Consider the following 21,915-nt stretch of genomic DNA (forward strand, 5'->3'; position numbering starts at 1 on the left):
ACACAGAAACTCCGTGAGGAACGAGGGCTGGCCATAGTGCTCGACGGCCACGCAGACTGTGTTCAGAAAGACGAGGACAATCACGAACCAGTAGAACCACTGCGTCTTCACTGTATGTCGGATCCAGAACCGAAACCGCTTCTCTGCCCGCCAAAAGCCGGTACAACTTCCTTGAGGTTTTGAGCGAGTTTTCAGGTAACCTAGGAAGGAACACAGAGAAACAAGCACTTTGATAAGTGTCCTTTGATCGGGTAGCTGTGCGGGTAGAAATATCTCCACCTACAGTACAACCAGGCATATGTTGTGTACACTGCTCAAATATGTGTGCAGTGCATTTCCAAACAATGTCAAACAATTCTTAGTAACACTTTGAGGGGGATTCCCATTCAGATTTCTCAAAAACGCGTATTTTACAAAATTATTTTGAACACAATACAAAAATGTTTGCGATTTTAATTCATACATATTTAAAGTGACCGCCAACCAAGCTTTGTTAGGTTAGGCAAGCTTAAAAATGCAAAAAGATTCTTGAAAGATTCTTCTTTTTTGTTAAAAAAATCTATTTTAAAAACCCTCACCTTATTTTTATTAGTTTTGATTTAGGTTTTTTAATCGAAGAAAAGCGAATTAAATCAAATAGATTGTTTACCCGAACTCATTTATCTCGAAAAGTACTTAAGATATCGAAGAACATGGTACATGAAGCAAAAAAACTAAACAAATGTTTGGTGCTGAATGGAAATTCCCCTATCCAGTCGATCAGGCCTGAGATTGACAGCTTAACTTGTGCACCGGATTCATTTTAGTTAATATTTTCCTTGTCTTATTTTGTTTTGAAAAGCACTGGTGGTAAACATAGATGTATTCAAATATAATGCAAAATAGGTATGAAGTTATTGATCTTAGCAATAAAGAGTATGGAAAACTATTTGTCTTACAAACGAAGTTACATGTTGCGGATTTGATAGTTGGGTGGGAAATATCTCTAAAAAGACGATTCTCAGCTTGCTAAAATCAAATACTGTCCTAAAAGTTTCTAGCTAGGTGCTTTTTTAAACATCGAAACGCCCAAATTTCGCTCATCATAGCTTTGTATTATTTACTAACAGCAAGTTTAATATTGAGTATATATCAAAGATTATCTTTACAAGAGACATTGAAATTGTTTACAGAAAAAAACTGTTCGTTTTGCTTAAATACAAATAAAGAAAATTCAAACTCTTTCCAAGCTCCGATAAAATTGAAACAAGAGCAGAGCTTACTGATAATTTGAATTTAATAATAAGATAGCATACGATTTATTTATCACAGAAACACAAAATCGAACTTATTGAAATTTCCACAAGCCATTTGTACTTTTTCATTTAGTTCTATAAAAATTTATTTTCAACAACTAAAAGTTCTGTAGAATTGCTAAAAGTACAAATTTACAATGTTGGAAAATTAGTTTGTATTGGACTTTTACTCAAGAATACCCAAATATCATGAAAAAGTAAAATTGGTTCGAAGAAAATAGTTTTAAGAAAGTGCATCTAATGCCAACTACTTTCTTATATACACACAAGTGAAAAATTTACACAAATTTAGGTTTATGCTGAACGATGAGAAATATGAAGCTATTAATTTATAATTATTTTGGTTACGAATTTAAAACTAATCTTAATACTATCTGACGCCGGTGCAGATTTTTCACTTTGTGAAAAAATTAATATTATTTTACTTACACATTCATTACACAATGTAAGATTTACAATTTCGTTTTGTTGTAGTAAGTTTAGGTATAGAAATAAAAAATTGAATTAATTCCATATCGCCATTTTTTATATCCATGTTATTTTAGTGTATCCGCTTTTTTTTTTTCGAACAGAAATAGTAAACGAGGTGCAACTAAATTGGCAGCATTCAAGTATTGGTGTGTACTTTGGAATAAAACCGAATATTAACATTGTTCTTTTGAGCATTTGTTAATAGTGGTTTTTTTTTATTTTACCACGTTAATCATCCTTGAATCTTACGAAAGGCTTTTGCCTTTTCAGAAAAAACTCCTGTTTTGCTGCTTTCTATACACGACCCCGTTTATAAAAAACTATTTTAAATATCTTTCTTACCATCGTCGCCATAATCTTCCTCGGCTTCTTCCTCCTCTGTGTCTGTCGACTTCGACTTTCCCAAGCTTTTCAGTTTTTTCCGCTTGGCAGCGTTTCGTCTACGAGCTATAAAAAATATGTTAATAAATTCAGGGACCGTGATATACTCTTTTCACCGTTCTAGATAGCTTACCCTCCATTATGTGCATTTTTTCTTCTTCCGTTGTTCGCTCCTCAGCTAATATTACCTCCTCTGCAACAACATTTAAATCCAGTGATTGGTAGTTGTTCACAACAAGGAAATCGATTTGATCAACACATAAGCAGAAGGTGTGTATATAGGTATGCACAAAAAAATTATGTGGGTTTATATAGTGGGGGAGTATGAAGGATCTGTGTCCATATATCACGAGAACTATATTATCTTGGAATATGTTCAGGAATTTATTTACTTTAAATTTGGCAATGTAAGGGTTTAAGGGCTGGATTCTATGAGGAAAGGGAAGCTAAGAATGTGCCAAAAGTGCTGGCTATTTAAAAATTTCTTAACAACATGTACGAGTATTTTATTTCGTTGTTATTTTATAAATATGGATACATTTATATATATATATTATTTAATATGCAAGTCTCCAAATATGTTAGCAATATCCAGGTTATGTACCTCTTAGCGAAGGGATGATATTGAAGAAGAAGTGGCAACTTATTTAAAACTTATGCATTTTGCAATATGGACACCAAAGTTTGAATTCTATAAAAGACTTCTGGTTGCTAACTCAAAATCTGTTCACGAAAATGTTTTACTCCGTATGCATAAAAATATTAAAAATTTTGCACTGGATTGTTGTTAAAGAATTACGAAAACAAAATAATCAAAACGACATTTTTTAACCTTCATTTTTTGTAAGCACTGTCGTGGTGATCCATTTTCGTGACCGTATTCGAATCAGACACACTGAATTTAGAAAAATATACTGAAACGAATATTAAGTTTTCGTGCAACAAAGTGCCATGTTTCAACAAATTTAAGAAATAGCTTTTTTTACCCCTGCAAGTTTACCAAAATGTATAAATAAATTTATTTGAGCTATTACCCATCGACAAGATTTTTATATAGAAGAGGAAATTTCTTCTTGAAAATGTATAATTTTGACATTTAAGCCAATATGTTTTACAAATGACCTATTAGAAAGAACCGATATCTGTATTAAACCATCTGAGAAAAATTCAGACAATAGTTGACTCATCTCGTTTAAAAAGTTTACATATATTTGGGGATGAATATGGGGTGAATAGTGTTCAAAAATGTTTGTGTTTGCATATTTGTGTAAAAATGATTTTTAACATGATTATAATCAGGGTGAGTGTATATATAGATTTACAAACAAGAAATAGGGGTAAATACTATACCAGCTTTACAAATCCATTCAACATAGCCGTTTAACTCTCTTTCTAGTTGCTGCTGCCTTCTAAGTTTAAGAAACTCTTGTCTATTTTCTACTTTTTCTCGTTCTTTTGCGAATTCACTACAAAAAATAATTAAATAGAACGTGATAAACCAAAAAACAGGATTGATTGATTGCTAAAACGATCATATATGCTTTGGTATTAAAATAGCAAAGTTCACACCATACATTGGTTTTTGTTTTGTACGAGTGTAATCAACAGAAGAGAATCAAATTTAGACAGAAAAGGAAAATCAAAGACTTTAAAACCAGAATATTTTGCTGCTTTCTTAAAATACAGCAAACAGGCACAAACAGAAAACAAAAATTATTGGCTAGAAATTAGGCAACTTAAATTCATTTTGATATATTTGTTGGCGTCGGAGAGCGCGACCGATAATCGGGTCAGAAGTCAAGGAAACATATATAAGAAGGGAGTGTGTGAGATTATATGTGTGCATACAAGCATTTATGATGATTTATTTGGTGGCAACAAATAAATATAATTCGCATGGGCAGATGGATGAGGCCATAGCAATAGCGTCATCGGGACTCCAACAACTTTGGTCCTGGTTCGCTGGTAGTCTCTGAGTCTAGATCGGTGATACATTGATGGCGATAATAAACCGGGTGCATATAGCTATATAGTGTATATAGTGTATATAGCCGAAACTCAACAACATTTCAGTGGCTCGAGCACTCGCGACTCCGCTGACGGGGAATGTGTATTAGTAAGTTAGGATGGCTAACTGTTGTAGATAGCTATAGCTATTTGGTAATTGGTTTATTGAGGCTGCGGGAAATTTAACTTTGTCTCTATGGTAGTAATTGTAAGAATCGGGTAAAGTTGGGTGTGTGGCAAAATGCAGAGAATATAACACGCAATACGCACTGGAGAACATGGGGATTCGATTATTGTTTCGATTGGTTAAACTATATTGTGGGGTAAACAACATGACGCAGTTAATATCAAATTGGTACATTGGAAGTAGTTGTATTGTTAATAGTAAGTATGTTTGGGTACCAGAACTCTTTGTAGCCGGGGAATTGCTTGCGATCTATTTAAGAATACATAACTAGCAGTAAATCAAACAACTTCTTTATAAATCGGGTAAGTATAGGTCAGAGGTTGCTTTTGGTTTATTAGATGGGTGTTTAGTTTAACTCAATGAACTCGTTCGGATTCGACAACATACGAGTAGACTTATTGTTCTGTTTTGGCCGATAATATTGCAGGTAGTGTTGTTATGACGTTCGGGTTGGTTATGGCAGTTTACTGGTTGCACTTAGATTTAGATCTAGTTGTATAAACCTGCTTGTGTGATCCAGTCAAGGTACGAAACCATTGCTGTCTGAAACATGGCCCGAAAGCGGCATTTCTGAAACTCCATGCGACGTTCGACACGATTTCGTTCGTTCGAAAACTCTCTGAATTCAGGAATACGATAGTTAAATGCATATAACAAAATTACGAAAATGAACAGAACAAAAAATGCAAATCAAGCTTATAGTATTTCGAACACATACATACATATATTTTTGAAAAGTGTTTGGCCAACCACATTGGCTCACAGGGAAATTTTGGATTCATTTACATCGAATTGACTTTACTTTGCACCCTGAATGCGCATGCACGGAGCTACGTAAGACCGATATATACATATGTATTATCTGCCAACTTAACACACTTTCTTTACAGTTTATCTTTACAAATATGGCAGCGTGGGCCATCAAAAAACTCGCGACACTCAATATCGATGTGATCTAAACATATGTATGCAGTATTTTCAAATCCCTTAATTAACGAAAGTAATCGAACTTATAAGTTGAACGTAATGTGATCCGGTGTAGAAATGGATTCATTGACAGTAAAGCGATTCATGATCAACTTACCCACTAAGGACACCAAGAACTAAGTTGAGCATAAAAAATGAGCCTATAACTATAAGAGGCACGAAATATATCCAATTAAATGCTGAACCTAATGCGTCGTTGGTCTGCGGAGAAGAATCGTTAGTGGGGATCAGAGCTTGAATGCGATCAATGCCAGAGCTTGCACTCCAATCGCCACTTACCCAATACAGTATTGACGTCCAGCCCTCCATCGTGATACATTGGAATACGGTCAACATGGCAAATCCTATGTTGTCGAAACTCGTGATACCTGAATTTGGTCCGTCCCACTTCTCCAGACACATGCTTGTGGTGTTGTTGCATACAAAGGAGCCGGCTGCCTTCTCCGTGGAGTTGTCCGTGTTGCAAGGCGTCTCCGATTCGCCCTCCTTCACTAGTTTGTCTGCGCAAAAGGGAGGCATTAGCTTTGGTCTCTACTATGGGTCCAGGAAATGGGCATACTTGGATCTTCTAAGCTATAACAAGTCTTATGCAGTGCGCCCGAATAAAACTCGAGTCCAATGATTGCAAAAATTACGATTGCAAACAACACCAAGAGACCGATTTGCAGTAAAGGTGCCATCGCCTTGATTATAGATTTTAAAACTACTTGTAAACCTGTTGACGACGTTCATCCGATCCAAAGTTAGATGTTGATTGGTTAAAAAATGGGATATTGGATTAGAAAGGTAAGTATACAGCGACCGTGTGCACATTTAGGACATGGTTGTCACAGACAGTTCCAAGCTCTAGGACAACCATGTGCCACAAACATTACATTCAAAAGAGTACGTTTAACACAAAACCGAACCTAAGTGGTGGCAAAATGAATGGATCATTTTGCACTCACTCGTACTAGATTTAAAGAAATAAAATAAAATTGAAAAGGAAAAGGAAACTCTCGCATTATGATACATTCACACACTTAAAGTCTGGAGCGAGGCGTTAGAAAATAAAAATTTAGACAAGGAACAAGGTACAACGACAACGACAACAAGAAGTTGGGTAAGTAGAATAAAACAGAGGAACTACTCACTAGGAATTCCAGACACTAATTTTAAGGGCCGTAGCACACGAATGGCTCTAAGTGTTCTTAGGTCTACCTCGGGCCCTATTTGTGGGTACTGTGTCATGAATCTGTTTGCAGACGTTAAGCGATCAAAACGAATTTATATATTGATTAGCGATACTCAATGAATGCAAGACGAACTTATCGTAGGTAATGATAATTAGAATATCAAAATCATACAAGTACGGATAAATAAAATGGTAATATGTAATGTGCATCTTAAATCGAAATTCAATTCGAAAGCAAAAAGCAACCCAAAACTGTGATACTGTAAAATAAAGAAATAAGGTAATTCAGTAACGTTTAACGCGCGGTTAGTTCATATTTTTCGCACACACAATGGGTAACCCAAGCGAAAACGCAGAAAAGTTTATCTTTGCTCTCCTTTCGAGACCCTTTTATCAAGAATCTCAAATGCTAATACATGCTTTGTGTTTGAGAGCAAATTTAAACTAAAGTTTTTGTTAGCTATAAAATAAATATTATTTTAGAATAACGATTTAATTGGTATTTATGAAAAATTACATCACACTGTTGCCTATAACATACTGTTTAACACTGTTTAACACTGTTTTTATTTTTTTAACTCTAAGACAGTTTAAGCGGTTAATCCCTTCAAACGATGTTCTTCTGTAGTATGTTTAAAAAGGGTTTGTATTTATTATAACATTTAATTATAACACATGATTTACTGATATTCAATCTATTGAACGGTGAAAATGCTTAGAACCGATAGATACAATTTTGTCCATATCAAGTAAAACATACATCTTAATACATTCATTATTGACACATTTGTGACTAAAACTGTCTTTGGTTAGAAAATAAACTAATTAAACTATTAAAAAAAGGCTATATAAACTGCCAATATCTATTATATGCGGTTTATTTCTACCACCTTAATGGGGGCTTTTTAACTTGAATCGAAAGGCCCGATTTATTACTCTTAAGACTAAAGGTCTTATGTATATTTAAATACAGAGCCTATAACTCATGTTGTATATATTTGATTAGTCTATTGGTACTTGAGAGTGATAATAAATAAATATAAAAAATGGCTTATTAACAACACTACATAACATAAATATATATATTTCTAGTTCGTGTTTCAAAATGCACTTAAGGCCACGGATTCGTTTTGAAAGTCATTTGTTTGCCTTGGTAAGAAGGCTACTCCTTATTAAGAAGGCTACCGAGTGATGCCGATGTTTATATATCAGATTATCAAACTAATGTACACTTTCCCTACATACATATATTATAATTAATGGTTCTTTTTAAATGTACGATTTTAACTTTAAATGGATATATCTAATTTTCCATGTGCTAATTCCATTGCTACCACTAGTTATCATAGCATTTTATGAATATGCCTTCAATTTTTATTTTTTTTATTTTAACTACACCAGTTATCAATAGGTAACATGTTGCATCCTACTGATGCAGTCTATATTAAAACAATTAATCTTATTTAGTTCTTGAAAAAAAATTTCTACTAAGTGCAATATCGACTCAAGAGCCATTATAGACAGTGCTTCTGTTTTTGTTTTCTTTTGTGTTTTATATAAATAAACATTTTAGATTGATATACCATTTTTAGTTTGATATAAAACCAACAGAAACCAGAAGCCAGAAGCAAAAAACAGAAGCAAGGCCAATCATCAGAGTGTTACAGAAATCTAGTTTAGGTTTGACGTCAGGAAAGTTTAAAATTTAATGCAATTTAGTAAATAAAAATCAAAAATGTTATTAATTATGTCTGCAAAATTTCATTACCAATTCGACCTTTGAAGATTTCTGTGGCAACCGTGATTTGTTACTACTTAAATTCTAACTATTTCTAGGTAACATTTTGCGATAGACTTTGATCAAATCAAATGCGTGTTTCCTAACTTCTAAGTTGTTCTTCCTAATTCCATTTGTTGCTACTCTTAAATAACATATATGAACTAGCGTATACATACATAATCGTAAAAACGTATTGTTTTGAGCGAAATATGCTATATAAATATATATATTTACTGAAAAAACCGTCATTTTATCTGGCCTAGGTTCTTTTAATATCGACTAATGGATCGTTTAGTGGCGAATGTCTTACTTGGAATTCGGGATACGAGCTTCAGTGGGCGTAAAACACGAAAAGATCGCAACATACGCAGGTCAACGTCTATATTGGCCTCAGCAAATATCGTCATGGCTCTGTTATTGGCATGAGGTTATGATTTGTTATATGCATTGGACATACAGGAAAAGTTGTTATTATATACTTTTACTTAGATCAATTTAAATATTATATTTAAAATTGTTTAACCGACAGCTTATACGTCTAATCAAAAAAAATGTTCTTGGCACTTAAATTATGTATATCTATAGTAATAAGCACTCGTTTTTTATAGATAATACATTTTGTATCTTAAAATTATTTTAAAATTAGTTAAACTAATTTCCGTTTCAATCTATAATCATTTAGGAAAAATTTGTATTATTTTCCGAAACATCTGTTGATTTATTATGACCAAGACTAACACGTAAATATAATTTAAAAAGAACAAAAATAAAAGCTTGCACGGCGTGGTTGACATAAGTGTTTTTATATAGGTTATTATTATTTAAAATAAAATGTGCATGTAAAAAAAAAACGCTTTAGTATATTATTTACCCCGTAACTACGACGAAAAAATCCATGATGTTCCAAATATTCCTGAGATAGGAGTGTTTATGCAGAACAAGCCCTAAGGCGAGGATCTTGAGCGACGCTTCTACACAGAAAATGCATAAAAAATAGGCCTCCGTTTTTTCCTAGTTTGGCCAAAAGAAAATCAGTGCGATTAGATACTTAGATACCAACTATTTAATCTGCAAACTTGTTAAACCAGGTCTTACCAATTTTTGAGCCAATACTGTCTTGTCGCCCCCTGGTAAGTGCTCCTCTAGTGCCAACACAACACAGTTGGCTATGATTGTCAATAACACAGCGTATTCAAAGGGCGGCCATTCTATGATGAATCGTGTGTACTTTCTAATTGGGTTATCCTCGGTTAGAATAAACAATGACGTCGGACCACCACCGGGTGGGTTTTCCTCTTTTTTCGGGCCACCCATTCTATCAGCTAAGCGATGGGCTCCCTTTCGACCCAAGTGCCCCCCGCCTAAGAAGTCCTGTTGATGCTCTGCTTGCACTACTTCCTGAGCCGCTTCCAACCTGTACAAAAAAAGAGAAAATGGTGAAAAAACAATCATTAGTGTACTGACAAAGAGATTTGTGACTTAATTCACTTAAAAACAAGAAAGGAAGCAAACTTCGGCAAGCCGAAATTCATATACCCTTGCAGCTATTGCAAAAATTAAATATTCTTGAAAACATTTAAATTATGCTTTACTTGATTTGCAGCTCAGTTATTCGATAGTTTCTATCGCAGCTATTTGATATCGTTTTCCGATTTTAATAATATTAAAACCATAATTCTGAACTGTCAAATTATTAATAAGTCAAAAAGAATTTTTGGAATAAATTACAAAATAAAAAAGAAAGAAAGCAAACTTCGGCAAGCCGAAATTCATATACCCTTGCAGCTATTGCAAAAATTAAATATTCTTGAAAACATTTAAATTATGCTTTACTTGCATTTATGTTTAAAAACATTGAAGCTATGATGATTTGCAGCTCAGTTATTCGATAGTTTCTATGGCAGCTATATGATATCGTTTTCCGATTTTAATAATATTAAAACCGTAATTCTGAACTGTCAAATTATTAATAAGTCAAAAAGAATTTTTGAAATAAATTACAAAATAAAAAATAAAACTGAGAGACCAGTTTGCGTAGAAACGGACGGACATGGCTAGATCGATTCCTAGTGATGCTGAATATATATACTTTATACACTCCGTTCTTCTGACTGAATTTATAATACAATCTGCAAGGATATATAGTAAATATAACTTATTAAATTTCGAACAGTTATCTATTAATCGATATTACAAATGTATAGTTGTTCTGGTAACAAAATATAGTAAAACTTGTTAGGCATTGCATTTTAAAAGGCTCTAAACAAATGTCTTTGAATTTAGAAACCAAATTCTAAACCAAAAAAGCAACTCTTAAAAAAGACGTCAAACGTACAACCACTTACAGTAAAAACAGGGTGGCCCACGAAAAATGTTGGTTTTAAAATGGCTATATAAAAAAACAATTATATTTTGTTTACCAAATGTGTTTATTGTTGATTTGGCACATTTATTGTAGCATATCACCAAAAGTTAGCAAACTAATTTTTCTGCAAAAGAATTTAAATTTTAATGCTGGTATATTTCAGTCAAAAGCTGCACAATATACACACAATCAAGCAGCTAGGTAAGGTAAAAGGTACAAAAAGTTTTAAAAAACACACATATTTTGATTTTTTTTTTGTTCCTTTGCAGAAAAATGTATTATTCACTTTGGCAATTGAGGTGGAATTAACTTAATTTCAAGTTATATAAGAATTTGGCGAAATTAATAAAAAATACAAATATTTCAGTACCTAAATACCTAACATTATTATTATATTATCTTAAGATAAATATAAATCTTTACCCAGGTGTGGTAAAGATACAAAATAAGTGAACCTAGGAACGTACTTAAGATCAAGTACCTAGGAACATCCCAACACTGCTTGCAACGCAGGGAAAGAGACATTTTCGATCCTGTAAAGTATATATATTCTTGGTCAGCATCACTAGGCGAGTCTATCCAAGTTTGTCTGTCTCCAAATCAACGCTCTTAGTTTTAAATCAAGCTTTTTCAAAACTATTCTTTCTTTTGCAGGTGGTATTATAACTCGGAACTAGCCGGATCGGATATATATATCATATAGCTCCCATAGGAAAATCGGAAAAATATATTTATAGGAATATACTTCCAGAGATAATAATGGTGTGAGGAGTCTTAAAACTCCCACAAATTCCGAGGCAGGAGAGCTGCATAGCAACAGCAAAGGAGGCGAGAATGCCGGAGGAGTCAAGGGCAACAAGGTCAAACGGTAAACAACGGACCTTGGACCCGGGCAAAGCGGAGACACCGTGAATTAACGGTACCACGCTGGACATTGGACCCTCATACGGCAAGGGCAACAGGGTCGAACGGTAAATTGGCGGACTTCGGACCCGCACAAGGAGGACGCACCGTGAACTAACGGTGCGGCAGTGGACCTTGGACCCGATCACGCGAGCTGGAAAAGGGAAATAACGGGACCATCACAGGCTATAAAAGGCGGCGCAAGCGCAGCACAGGGGGAGTAATAGTGCGAGAATCAAAGCGAGTGCGTGTACGCGAGACTAGTAGCAAGTTAATCAAGTGCCGAGTACCAGGATCAAGATCGCAAAGTCGAGACGCCGAACGACTGAGAGTCTACAAGGCTGAGGCTTCAACGCTGAGATCCAAAGGGTGCTAGGTCGTGGTTAAATCGAGCTCAGGGAGTCCTTGCGTGGAGTCTGCGATAAAGGTGGCTGGGCGAAGAGGTCGAACCGAGTTCAACCGGCTAGGCGATACACCTTGCCGACACAATCCGGACCAACTTAGGGAGCCTGCGATAAAGGTGGCTAGGCGAAAAGGCAGAACGGCGTTCTACCTGCTAGGCGAAACACCTTGCCGGTCCCGATAGTGAGGTTCGCATAACATCCAGAGTCTCGACGGAGCCGTCACGAGGCAGATACCAGCAAGCAGTCGACGACGAGGAGCGACGCCGCGAAGGACAGCGACGAGGAGCGACGCCGCAGAGGACGACGACGAGGAGCAGCGGCAGCTGAAGAGCCGCGAGGCTTGTACAAGGAGACGAATAAAGACAGTTACGATCCCAACAGAACTCTTGCGTTATTCATTGGTCAAAGGCAATCACCCAATATAAATTTGGTGGAACGAACCCATAACCTCTCTGAGCTAGCCGCCCGTTAACGTAGCGAGCGAGAATACATAGAAATCAGGTCGTTACATCTGGCGCCCAAGAGTGATTGCCCTGACCAAGAGAACAAAAGATCAAAGATGGGAAAGTCCTGGATTTATAATCTCAGGAAGGAGGACTTCGCCGAGGTGAGCAATGTTCTGGGAATAGAACTTGAGGGCTCGGTAGAGGCGATGAGGAAGACCCTGGCAGAGACGGTTGACCGCATAACAGAAGACCCGGTCGTGGCAGAGTTAGTGGCAGGTCTGGAGGTCAAATTCCGGAAGCTGCCGGTCCCAAAATTCAAGCTAACAGCCGCAGATGCCGAAGGCCTTATAGCAAGCCTGGATATTCAGAGCATGGCAAGCGACGGCAGGCAGCGAGAAGGCAGCCGCGAGAGGAAAGAAAGCGTACGGCCACATCCGCAGGACTACGCCAAGGTGGCCAAGCAAGTCCGAGAGTGGAACTTTCGGTACGACGGCAACGACAAGCCACTGGAGTTCCTGGAGCAGGTGGAGTGGTCAGCCGTGACATATGGTCTGGATATAAACCAGATCCCACGAGCAATGCCGGAGCTGCTGCAGGGCAGAGCCCTAAAGTGGTTCATAGCCAACAACCGGCAGTGGGACAACTGGGGAGACTTCATATTCAGCTTCCAAGGATATTTCCTTCCTCGAGGCTACATGGAGAAGCTTGCGGACCAGGTCAGGCAGCGGAGGCAGACATACGGGGAAAAATTTAAAGATTACATGGTGGACATGCAGACGATGATGCGGCCCCTGGGTATGTCTGCCAAAGAAGTCCTGAACAGGATAAAGGAGAACAGCACGCCGGCCCTCCGAATGTTTATCCGGCCGTACGAGTGTCGGCACCTGGACACCCTGATGGCGCTGGCAGACGAGTTTGAGGAGCTGGAGGAGCAACGGGAGAAGTTTGAAATGGAAAACCACTCCCAGAGGACACAGAACCGCCCAGTGCCAAGGCCAAGGGCAGAGCAGGGTGCGGTGTGTAGGCGGTGCCAGGAGGACACGGAGGCGCCACGGAGGCATACGCCGCAGGAACACGGACCACCAGCCGATCGCAGTGGATTTATACAGAATCCGGCCAACGCGTGTCGCAGATGCGGGGGCGCGGACCACTGGACGAAGGAGTGCCGGAACCGGCGACTCACATTCTGCTGGCGATGCGGAAAGATAGGCGTCCGAACGGTGGAGTGCTGTTCGGGAAACGCGCAACGATCCCAGCCTCCGAGGGGCGGCCAGGGATCGTAAGGTGCTGCCTCTCAAAAATAATGGGCGACCTGAAGGCGGAAGAAATGCAACTGTCCGCCACAGTGCTCATAGGTGACGCGAACGTTAAGGCCACGGTGGACACCGGCGCGACAGCGAGTTTCATCAGCAAAGAGCTGGCGGACAGGCTGCAGGCGGCAGGAAAGGTTGGACCCACAAAGAGGCAAGTACGGATGGCGGACGGTAGATGCGGAGACGTAAAATCGCAGTTAGAAATTCAAATCGGACTTGGCACAAGAAAAGTGTCAATGGAGCTGCTGATCCTCCCAGGATTGATTGACGAACTGGTGCTAGGATGGAACTTCCTCACCAAAATCGGAGCCGAGGTGAAATGCGCAGGTCACAGAGTGATGATACCGGCGAGGGACAGACACCGAGGCTGGCTAGAGGAAAAACTGTCGGTAGCAGTCGTGGAAGCCGCGAAGGAATTTTCGGAGAAGGATGTGGACCAGTTTTTAAAGACCGAGTTGGAGAGCCTGGAAAATCTGCAAGGCACGTCAAACGTGGCAGTACACAGGATCACCATGAAGGACGATCAGCCGGTCAAACAGCGGTACTATCCGAAGAATCCAAAAATGCAGGGCGAGATCAACGCCAAAGTAGACGAGCTGCTTGAAAAGGGATGCATCGAACCGTCAAGGAGTCCGTACAGCTCACCAATAGTCATGGTGAGAAAGAAGACCGGGAAATGGAGGCTCTGTGTGGATTTCAGGCAGATCAACGCAAAATCCGTAAAGGATGCATATCCAATGCCGATGATCAACTACATCCTGGACCAACTCCGAGAAGCTAAATATATTAGCAGCCTCGACTTAAAGGACGGGTACTGGCAAATACCGTTGGAGGCAACCAGCAGGCAGTATACCGCATTCACAGTGCCAGGGAAAGGCCTGTTTCAATGGAAAGTTATGCCTTTCGGTTTACACTCGGCATCGGCAACATTCCAGCGGGCGTTGGACCAGGTAATTGGACCTGAAATGATGCCGCATGCTTTCGCGTATCAGGATGATATAATCGTCATCGGACGGACACTAGAGGAGCACATGCGGAACCTAAAGGAAGTATTCAGAAGACTGCGAGCGGCGAACCTGAAAGTAAACGCGGATAAGTGTAAATTCTTCAGGAAGGAACTTCAATACTTAGGGCATCGCATTACAGACCAGGGCATCGGGACGGATCCAGAAAAGGTATCAGCGATAGCATTGCTGAAACCACCGGCAAATGTCAAAGAACTACGGCAGTACTTGGGAGTGGCGTCGTGGTACAGGCGTTTTGTGCCAGATTTTGCCACGCTAGTGCATCCGCTGAACGCCCTTCTCCGAAAGGGTGTCAAATGGGAATGGACCGACGACCACCAGCAGGCCTTTGAAGCTGTCAAGGCAAGATTGGTCGCCGACCCAATTTTGGCATGCCCGGATTTTACAAAGCCGTTTGTGCTGCAGACCGATGCGAGCGATTATGGGCTGGGCGCCATTCTCACTCAAAATTCCGACCAGGGTGAGCGGGTGATATCCTATTCCAGTCGGACCCTAAACGGGTCGGAAAAAAGTTACTCCGCCACTGAAAAGGAATGTTTAGCAATCGTGTGGGCCATAAGAAAATTAAAGCCATACCTGGAGGGATACCACTTCAAAGTGATAACAGATCACATGGCCTTGAAGTGGTTGAATAGCATCGAGAGCCCAACCGGAAGAATCGCGCGGTGGGCACTGGAGCTCCAGCAATACGACTTCGAAATAACATACAGGAAAGGCCAGCTGAATATTGTGGCGGACGCATTGTCGCGGCAGCCCTTACCCGAAACCTGCCGAAGGTTGAAAACGAAGTCGCCTGGTCAGTCAGCAGAACAAGCCGAATGTAGCTGGATAAGGGACATAAGGGGCAAGATAGCACAGAACCCCCAAAAATATCCGGACTATTTAGTGGAGGCCAACCGACTGTACCGGCACATTCCTCACAGAGCAGGCAACGAGGATGTGGTCGCATGGAAGCTATGCGTACCAATCGGGTCAAGGCAGCGAGTCATGGTGGAGAACCACGATACGCCGACGGCCGGACACATGGGCAGCCGGAAAACGATCGCGAGGGTGGCAGCGAGGTATTATTGGCCGGGCATGCACCGCGACATTAGGAAGCACGTGCGGAACTGTGAGAGCTGCCTCAGGTACAAACCCAGTCAGCTCCAGGCAGCCGGAAAAATGCTCACGCAGATCCCAGAGGAGCCCTGGGCCACAGTATGCGCCGATTTCGTTGGGCCGCTTCCTCGGTCGAAACACGGAAACTCGATGCTACTAGTGCTCGTAGATCGGTTCTCGAAGTGGACGGAAATAGTACCAATGCGGAGGGCTACCACGGAGACGCTGGAAAAGGCAATCCGGGAAAGGATTGTCTCAAGGTACGGCGTGCCGAAGGTCTTAATCACCGATAACGGGGTACAGTTCACGAGCAGGGCGTTCAAGCGGTTCCTGACAGAGTTGGGAGTGCGGCACCAGTTCACAGCCCCGTACACACCACAAGAAAATCCCACGGAGAGGGCCAATAGAACCGTAAAAACAATGATCGCACAGTTTGCCGGACGAGACCAGAGAACGTGGGATGAGAAATGGCCAGAATTGCAGCTGGCCGTGAACACTAGTGTAGCCGAGTCCACAGGGTATTCGCCGGCATTCATCACGCAGGGTAGAGAGCCCAGGTTACCGAGCGCGTTGTTTGATGAAGAAACCACCGGCACAGGAAGGGAAACCCAGACCCCGTCGGAGAATGCGAAAAAAATAAACGAAATCTTCGAGCTGGTCAGACGGAACATGGAGAAGGCGGCGCAGGATCAGGCGCGCCACTACAATCTCCGGAGGCGCCCTTGGAAACCACAGATTGGAGACGAGGTATGGGCCAAGGAGCACCATCTATCCAAGGCGGCAGAAGGATTCGCGGCGAAACTGGCCCCCAGATACGAGGGACCGTTTAAAATAATTAATTTCGATTCTCCGGTTATTTGCAACCTGCGGCACGAACACACGGGCAAGGAAAGGAAAACACACATAAGCCAGTTAAAACCCCAAAGCAAAGAGGGGCAGTCTCAACAAATCCGGCGTATCGGAGGAGCACTGTACCCTAACCGAAGAAAGGGGGAGGACGATACACAGTATCGAAATTAACGGCAAGCACACACATACAGGCACACACATCAGGAGCGCGAGAGCGGGACAGGGAGGGTTTAAAAAGCCGTAGGCACCGTTACCGGCTAAACACACACATGCACGGGTTGCGTAGGGGGCGTGTACACGGAGGGCACCGTTACTTTTAAACGTTACACGGACACAGAGCGGAGAGCGAGTCCCGTTACCGGTACACGTCTCCGCGAATAACGGAACCGAGGATACGCGGAAGAACCGAGGTTTCGTCAGCGACGGCGCTGCATGGTGCAGGTCTTTCCAAACAAGATCGTCATCATGAGCGCGCGTGAATATAACACCCAACAGCGAGTGGAACACGAGGTGAGGGAGGAGCGCGCCAGGGAACAGCCAGTGGCGAAGTGGAGACGGGACTCCGATTCCGTTCTCCAGCTTCTGGCGTCCCCCCTGGTGTCGCGATCCCCGTCACCGATCAGCGAGGCGGAGGAGGAGTCCACCGGGGAGATCTCGGACGTGGAGCTGCCGTCCGAGGAGGAGGACCCAGGCGCAGACGCGACGGAGGTCGGAGAGGTCGTCGCCATCTCTTCCGACGAGAGTGGGCCGGAGGACCCGGGCGAGGAGGAGGAGGAGGGGACGGAGACCGTCAGTCCCGAGGTGTCGTCGGACGAGGACGACGTGGCGCGGCGGGCGGCGAGGGATAGGATGATCTTCCGCCGGTTGAGCAGAGCTGCTGCAGGGCTCGGGAGGATCGGCCTAGGGCACATACCACCGTCGGGCGAGCCCAAAGAGTGGGCTCGTATATTGGTGGCGCGGGCTGTCACTGTCCGCCAATGGGAGGCCCGGCGGGCGGCGAGGTGTGCAGCAGTCGCCGCGTGGCAGCAGAGGCTGAGGGACGCCGAGGCCGAGGAGGCCGCACTGTGGGAGCCGCCGCAGGAGCAGCCGCAGCCGCCGCATGAGCAGCCACAGCCGCCACAGGAGCCACCACGGCCGCCGCAGGGGCAGCCACAGCCGCCGCAGGGGCAGCCGCAGCCGCCGCAGGGGCAGCCGCAGCCGCCGCAGGGGCAGCCGCAGCCGCCGCAGGGGCAGCCACAACCGCCGCAGGGGCAGCCGCAGCCGTCGCAGGAGCAGCCACAGCCGCCGCAGGAGCAGCCAGAGCCGCCGCAGGAGCAGCCACAGCCGCCGCAGGGGCAGCCGCAGCCGCTGCTGTCGGCACCGCAGTCGCCACCAGCAGCGCGGCCGCCGCCGGTAACGCAGCCGCCGCTACCACCACCACGATCGCCGACGCCACCACCACCGCCGCCACCACGATCGCCGTCACCGCTGCCACACTCGCCAACACCACCACCATTGTCGCCGCCGAGGCAGCAGGAGTGGCACCTGCCACAAGCGCAGGTCGCGCAAGCGCTGCGGACCATCGTGGTGGAGGGGCGGCGGTGGCATCAGCAGACGGTCACGTGGACGTGGCCCGCGCCCGAGGAGGCAACAGAGGAGGCCAGGATGAGGGAGGCCATCGAAGCCATCGAGTGGCGGCGCCCACCGCCGCTGAGCCCGCGCGATCCGAGGGTCAGGTCGACGAAACGCGTCGCGGAGACGGCCGATCGCGCGGGGCTGGAGGAGACGACGGAGGAGGAACGCGAGGCCCAGGAGGGGCTGGAGAAGGGGCCATGGGAGTGGCCAACTCCGCCGGAGACGTCGCGGGACACGGCGCCACCCCCGAAGCTGGCGCGGCAGACTTCGTGCCCGGAGTCGCGAGCCCCACCGGCGAGGCCGACGCTGCGGAGACAGCAGTCGGAGGGCGCGGAACCATGGGCGGAGGTTCCGGAGGCGGATTGGCCGGCGCGGGTGGCCGAAGAAGCGCGACGGCAGCGAGGGAGGCACCGGAAGGCCAGATGGGCCAAGCTCATGCTGGACGGGGAGCAGCGCTACCGAGTCAAGGTAGCAGGGGGCCGGGTGCGGGTGTTTAAGGCCCAATAAACACATTGTAGCAGCTGACCCAGCAGTTATTCTTTGGGCAGGGGATCACAAGGCACAACACAAAAAAAAAAAGAGTGGTCCGCCGCAGCAGCCGATCGCGGAACGGGGGCGGTGAGGGGGGGAATCGCGGGCCAAGCACGCGGCCGGCAGAAAACACGAGGCTGCCGCAGGCGTAGGGCGAGGGGGGTCACTTGCCGCCGCAAGGGTCTCCCGGGGCACGCGGTCCAGGGTCAGCACCCCGAGACATGTCAGGGGCATCAGGGGCATCATGGTCATGGTGTCGCTGTAAAGAAAAAGGTCGTTAATTAAAAGAAAACTACAATCAGCAGGTTAACTTACCAGTTTTTCTCAAAACAACGAGGCCGTGAGGAAATTAGGGACGGGGGCGCCAGGCGATAGGCGGTCGATCGATAGTTGCGATCGATGGGTACAAAAAAAAATACTGGATTTCTCAAGAAACGGTCACACGGAGGCAACTTAAGACAACGGAAACGATAACGGCAACAACGATGGCAATGCTGGAACCACTATCGATAAGTGCGATCGAGGTGTGGTCAGACGACGGGAATCGGAATGGTGATGTCAAACACGGGGAAATGTCTGGGCGGGAAATTCAAATTCCACGCGGGGATTATCGAAGGAACAAGATGCAGTTTTGGGAAAGTTCAAGTCTTTCGGGGAACTGTCTGGGGAACAGGCTAACGCAGCACAGCCATGGGAAAGTTAAAGGTCTTTCAGAGCGCTGTCTGGGGGGAGTCTTACGAGGGCAGCTCAGGGAAAGTTGAAGTCTTTTGGGGAACTGTATAGGGTCACGAGGAGAACGAGTTTGGGCGGGGAATTTGAATGAACGAACAACAGGGGCGGGGAGATCACCACTTTCACAACATTTCCGAAGAAAGGGGGAAATGTGAGGAGTCTTAAAACTCCCCACAAATTCCGAGGCAGGAGAGCTGCATAGCAACAGCAAAGGAGGCGAGAATGCCGGAGGAGTCAAGGGCAACAAGGTCAAACGGTAAACAACGGACCTTGGACCCGGGCAAAGCGGAGACACCGTGAATTAACGGTACCACGCTGGACATTGGACCCTCATACGGCAAGGGCAACAGGGTCGAACGGTAAATTGGCGGACTTCGGACCCGCACAAGGAGGACGCACCGTGAACTAACGGTGCGGCAGTGGACCTTGGACCCGATCACGCGAGCTGGAAAAGGGAAATAACGGGACCATCACAGGCTATAAAAGGCGGCGCAAGCGCAGCACAGGGGGAGTAATAGTGCGAGAATCAAAGCGAGTGCGTGTACGCGAGACTAGTAGCAAGTTAATCAAGTGCCGAGTACCAGGATCAAGATCGCAAAGTCGAGACGCCGAACGACTGAGAGTCTACAAGGCTGAGGCTTCAACGCTGAGATCCAAAGGGTGCTAGGTCGTGGTTAAATCGAGCTCAGGGAGTCCTTGCGTGGAGTCTGCGATAAAGGTGGCTGGGCGAAGAGGTCGAACCGAGTTCAACCGGCTAGGCGATACACCTTGCCGACACAATCCGGACCAACTTAGGGAGCCTGCGATAAAGGTGGCTAGGCGAAAAGGCAGAACGGCGTTCTACCTGCTAGGCGAAACACCTTGCCGGTCCCGATAGTGAGGTTCGCATAACATCCAGAGTCTCGACGGAGCCGTCACGAGGCAGATACCAGCAAGCAGTCGACGACGAGGAGCGACGCCGCGAAGGACAGCGACGAGGAGCGACGCCGCAGAGGACGACGACGAGGAGCAGCGGCAGCTGAAGAGCCGCGAGGCTTGTACAAGGAGACGAATAAAGACAGTTACGATCCCAACAGAACTCTTGCGTTATTCATTGGTCAAAGGCAATCACCCAATATAAATTTGGTGGAACGAACCCATAACCTCTCTGAGCTAGCCGCCCGTTAACGTAGCGAGCGAGAATACATAGAAATCAGGTCGTTACAATGGTTTACTACTTTAGAATTACGGGTTCAATTTTATTCTTATCGGAAAACCATATAATAAAGCTGCCATAGGAAAACCTAGAGAGAACACTATAGTCGTGTTTCCCGACTATTAGATACCTCTTACTCAGCCAACAAACTTCAAACTTAGTATTCCCCCTACAAAACAAGCGAAGTTTAAGTCGCGCCATCTGCCATCTGCAAAGCCAACATTAAAGGCAATGTGCGTACAGCACCCCCACCTGCCACTAACAGTCTCTCTACTGCAGCGATTACCGGCAGAGCAGCGGCCGAACAGCGACCGAGCAGCGACCGAGCAGCGACCGAGCAGCGACCGAGCAGCGGCAGATGGGCGGCAGAGTGGTACAGGACTTCATAACATATGAAATATTAGCTCGATTTTAAAACTTTGTTTATCAAAATCGGACGACAATGTCATATAGCTCCCATAAAAATAATCAAAATATTATAAAAAACAATAAATTAAAAAATAATTGAACTTCTTTATATTTTTTGTTCTTTTTGTAATAATTTGATAGTTTAGAATCACGGTTTTAATTTTACTCAAATCGGAAAACGATATCATATAGCTGCCACAGAACCGATCGAATAGATGAGCTAAAAATTATCATAGCTTCAATGTTTTTTAACATATGCGCAATTTATAAAAAAAAATTCTCAAAATTAAAACAGTAAGTAAAAATAATAATACCCTTGCAGTCATACCAAAATTTAATGATAGCGTGCAACTCCACAACTATATACTATAATCATCATACATAAAATGATTTAAAGCATCATGTAAGGCAAATGACACCGAAATATACGCAAAATATTTCAAAAACAACCAAATTTATCCGAATGGCATTAAATAAGCAGAAACATATACACTGAATACTTAATTATAACTTATAATCACATTTTCTATAATACAAGTACGACTTTTTTTTTATTTTTACGTTATTTCATTAATTAAATCTTATCTTTTAAAGACTAACGATATGTAGGCAAATCCCAATCTAATATATTTATTCAGCTAATAACAACTAATTATTTTGAAAAAACGACCCTACTATTGTTGGTGCGTGGGGAGGTCCCTTCGACGGAGTCGTGTCTGGCTGGTGTTCCTAATTAAATATGGGCCTGAA

General features: G+C 43.7%; 1 protein-coding gene across 26 annotated transcripts in view; it reads right to left on the bottom strand.

Moving 5' to 3' along the window:
- The window catches only part of LOC128265595 (voltage-dependent calcium channel type A subunit alpha-1), an 80,859-nt gene that overhangs the window by 44,987 nt on the left and 13,957 nt on the right, over positions 1–21,915 (bottom strand). For 13 of the 26 annotated variants that reach the window (XM_053001711.1, XM_053001712.1, XM_053001719.1 and 10 more), the window contains exons 3-12: positions 9,378–9,696; positions 9,154–9,293; positions 6,462–6,562; positions 5,888–6,043; positions 5,608–5,828; positions 5,426–5,529; positions 4,845–4,960; positions 2,281–2,340; positions 2,109–2,213; positions 3–200 (exon numbers count right to left, since the gene is read on the bottom strand). In XM_053001711.1, coding sequence (XP_052857671.1) covers positions 3–200; positions 2,109–2,213; positions 2,281–2,340; positions 4,845–4,960; positions 5,426–5,529; positions 5,608–5,828; positions 5,888–6,043; positions 6,462–6,562; positions 9,154–9,293; positions 9,378–9,596 — 1,420 coding nt within the window. In that variant the 5' untranslated portion in view covers positions 9,597–9,696. Of the gene's footprint in view, positions 1–2; positions 201–2,108; positions 2,214–2,280; positions 2,341–3,497; positions 3,614–4,844; positions 4,961–5,425; positions 5,530–5,607; positions 5,829–5,887; positions 6,044–6,461; positions 6,563–8,592; positions 8,694–9,153; positions 9,294–9,377; positions 9,697–21,915 lie in introns of those variants that run through there. The other 13 variants (XR_008268889.1, XR_008268890.1, XM_053001717.1 and 10 more) reach the window with 7 other exon arrangements.

The sequence above is a fragment of the Drosophila gunungcola genome, unplaced genomic scaffold, assembly GCF_025200985.1.
Source record: "Drosophila gunungcola strain Sukarami unplaced genomic scaffold, Dgunungcola_SK_2 000137F, whole genome shotgun sequence".
In the NCBI taxonomy this organism is placed as follows: Eukaryota; Metazoa; Arthropoda; class Insecta; order Diptera; family Drosophilidae; genus Drosophila; species Drosophila gunungcola.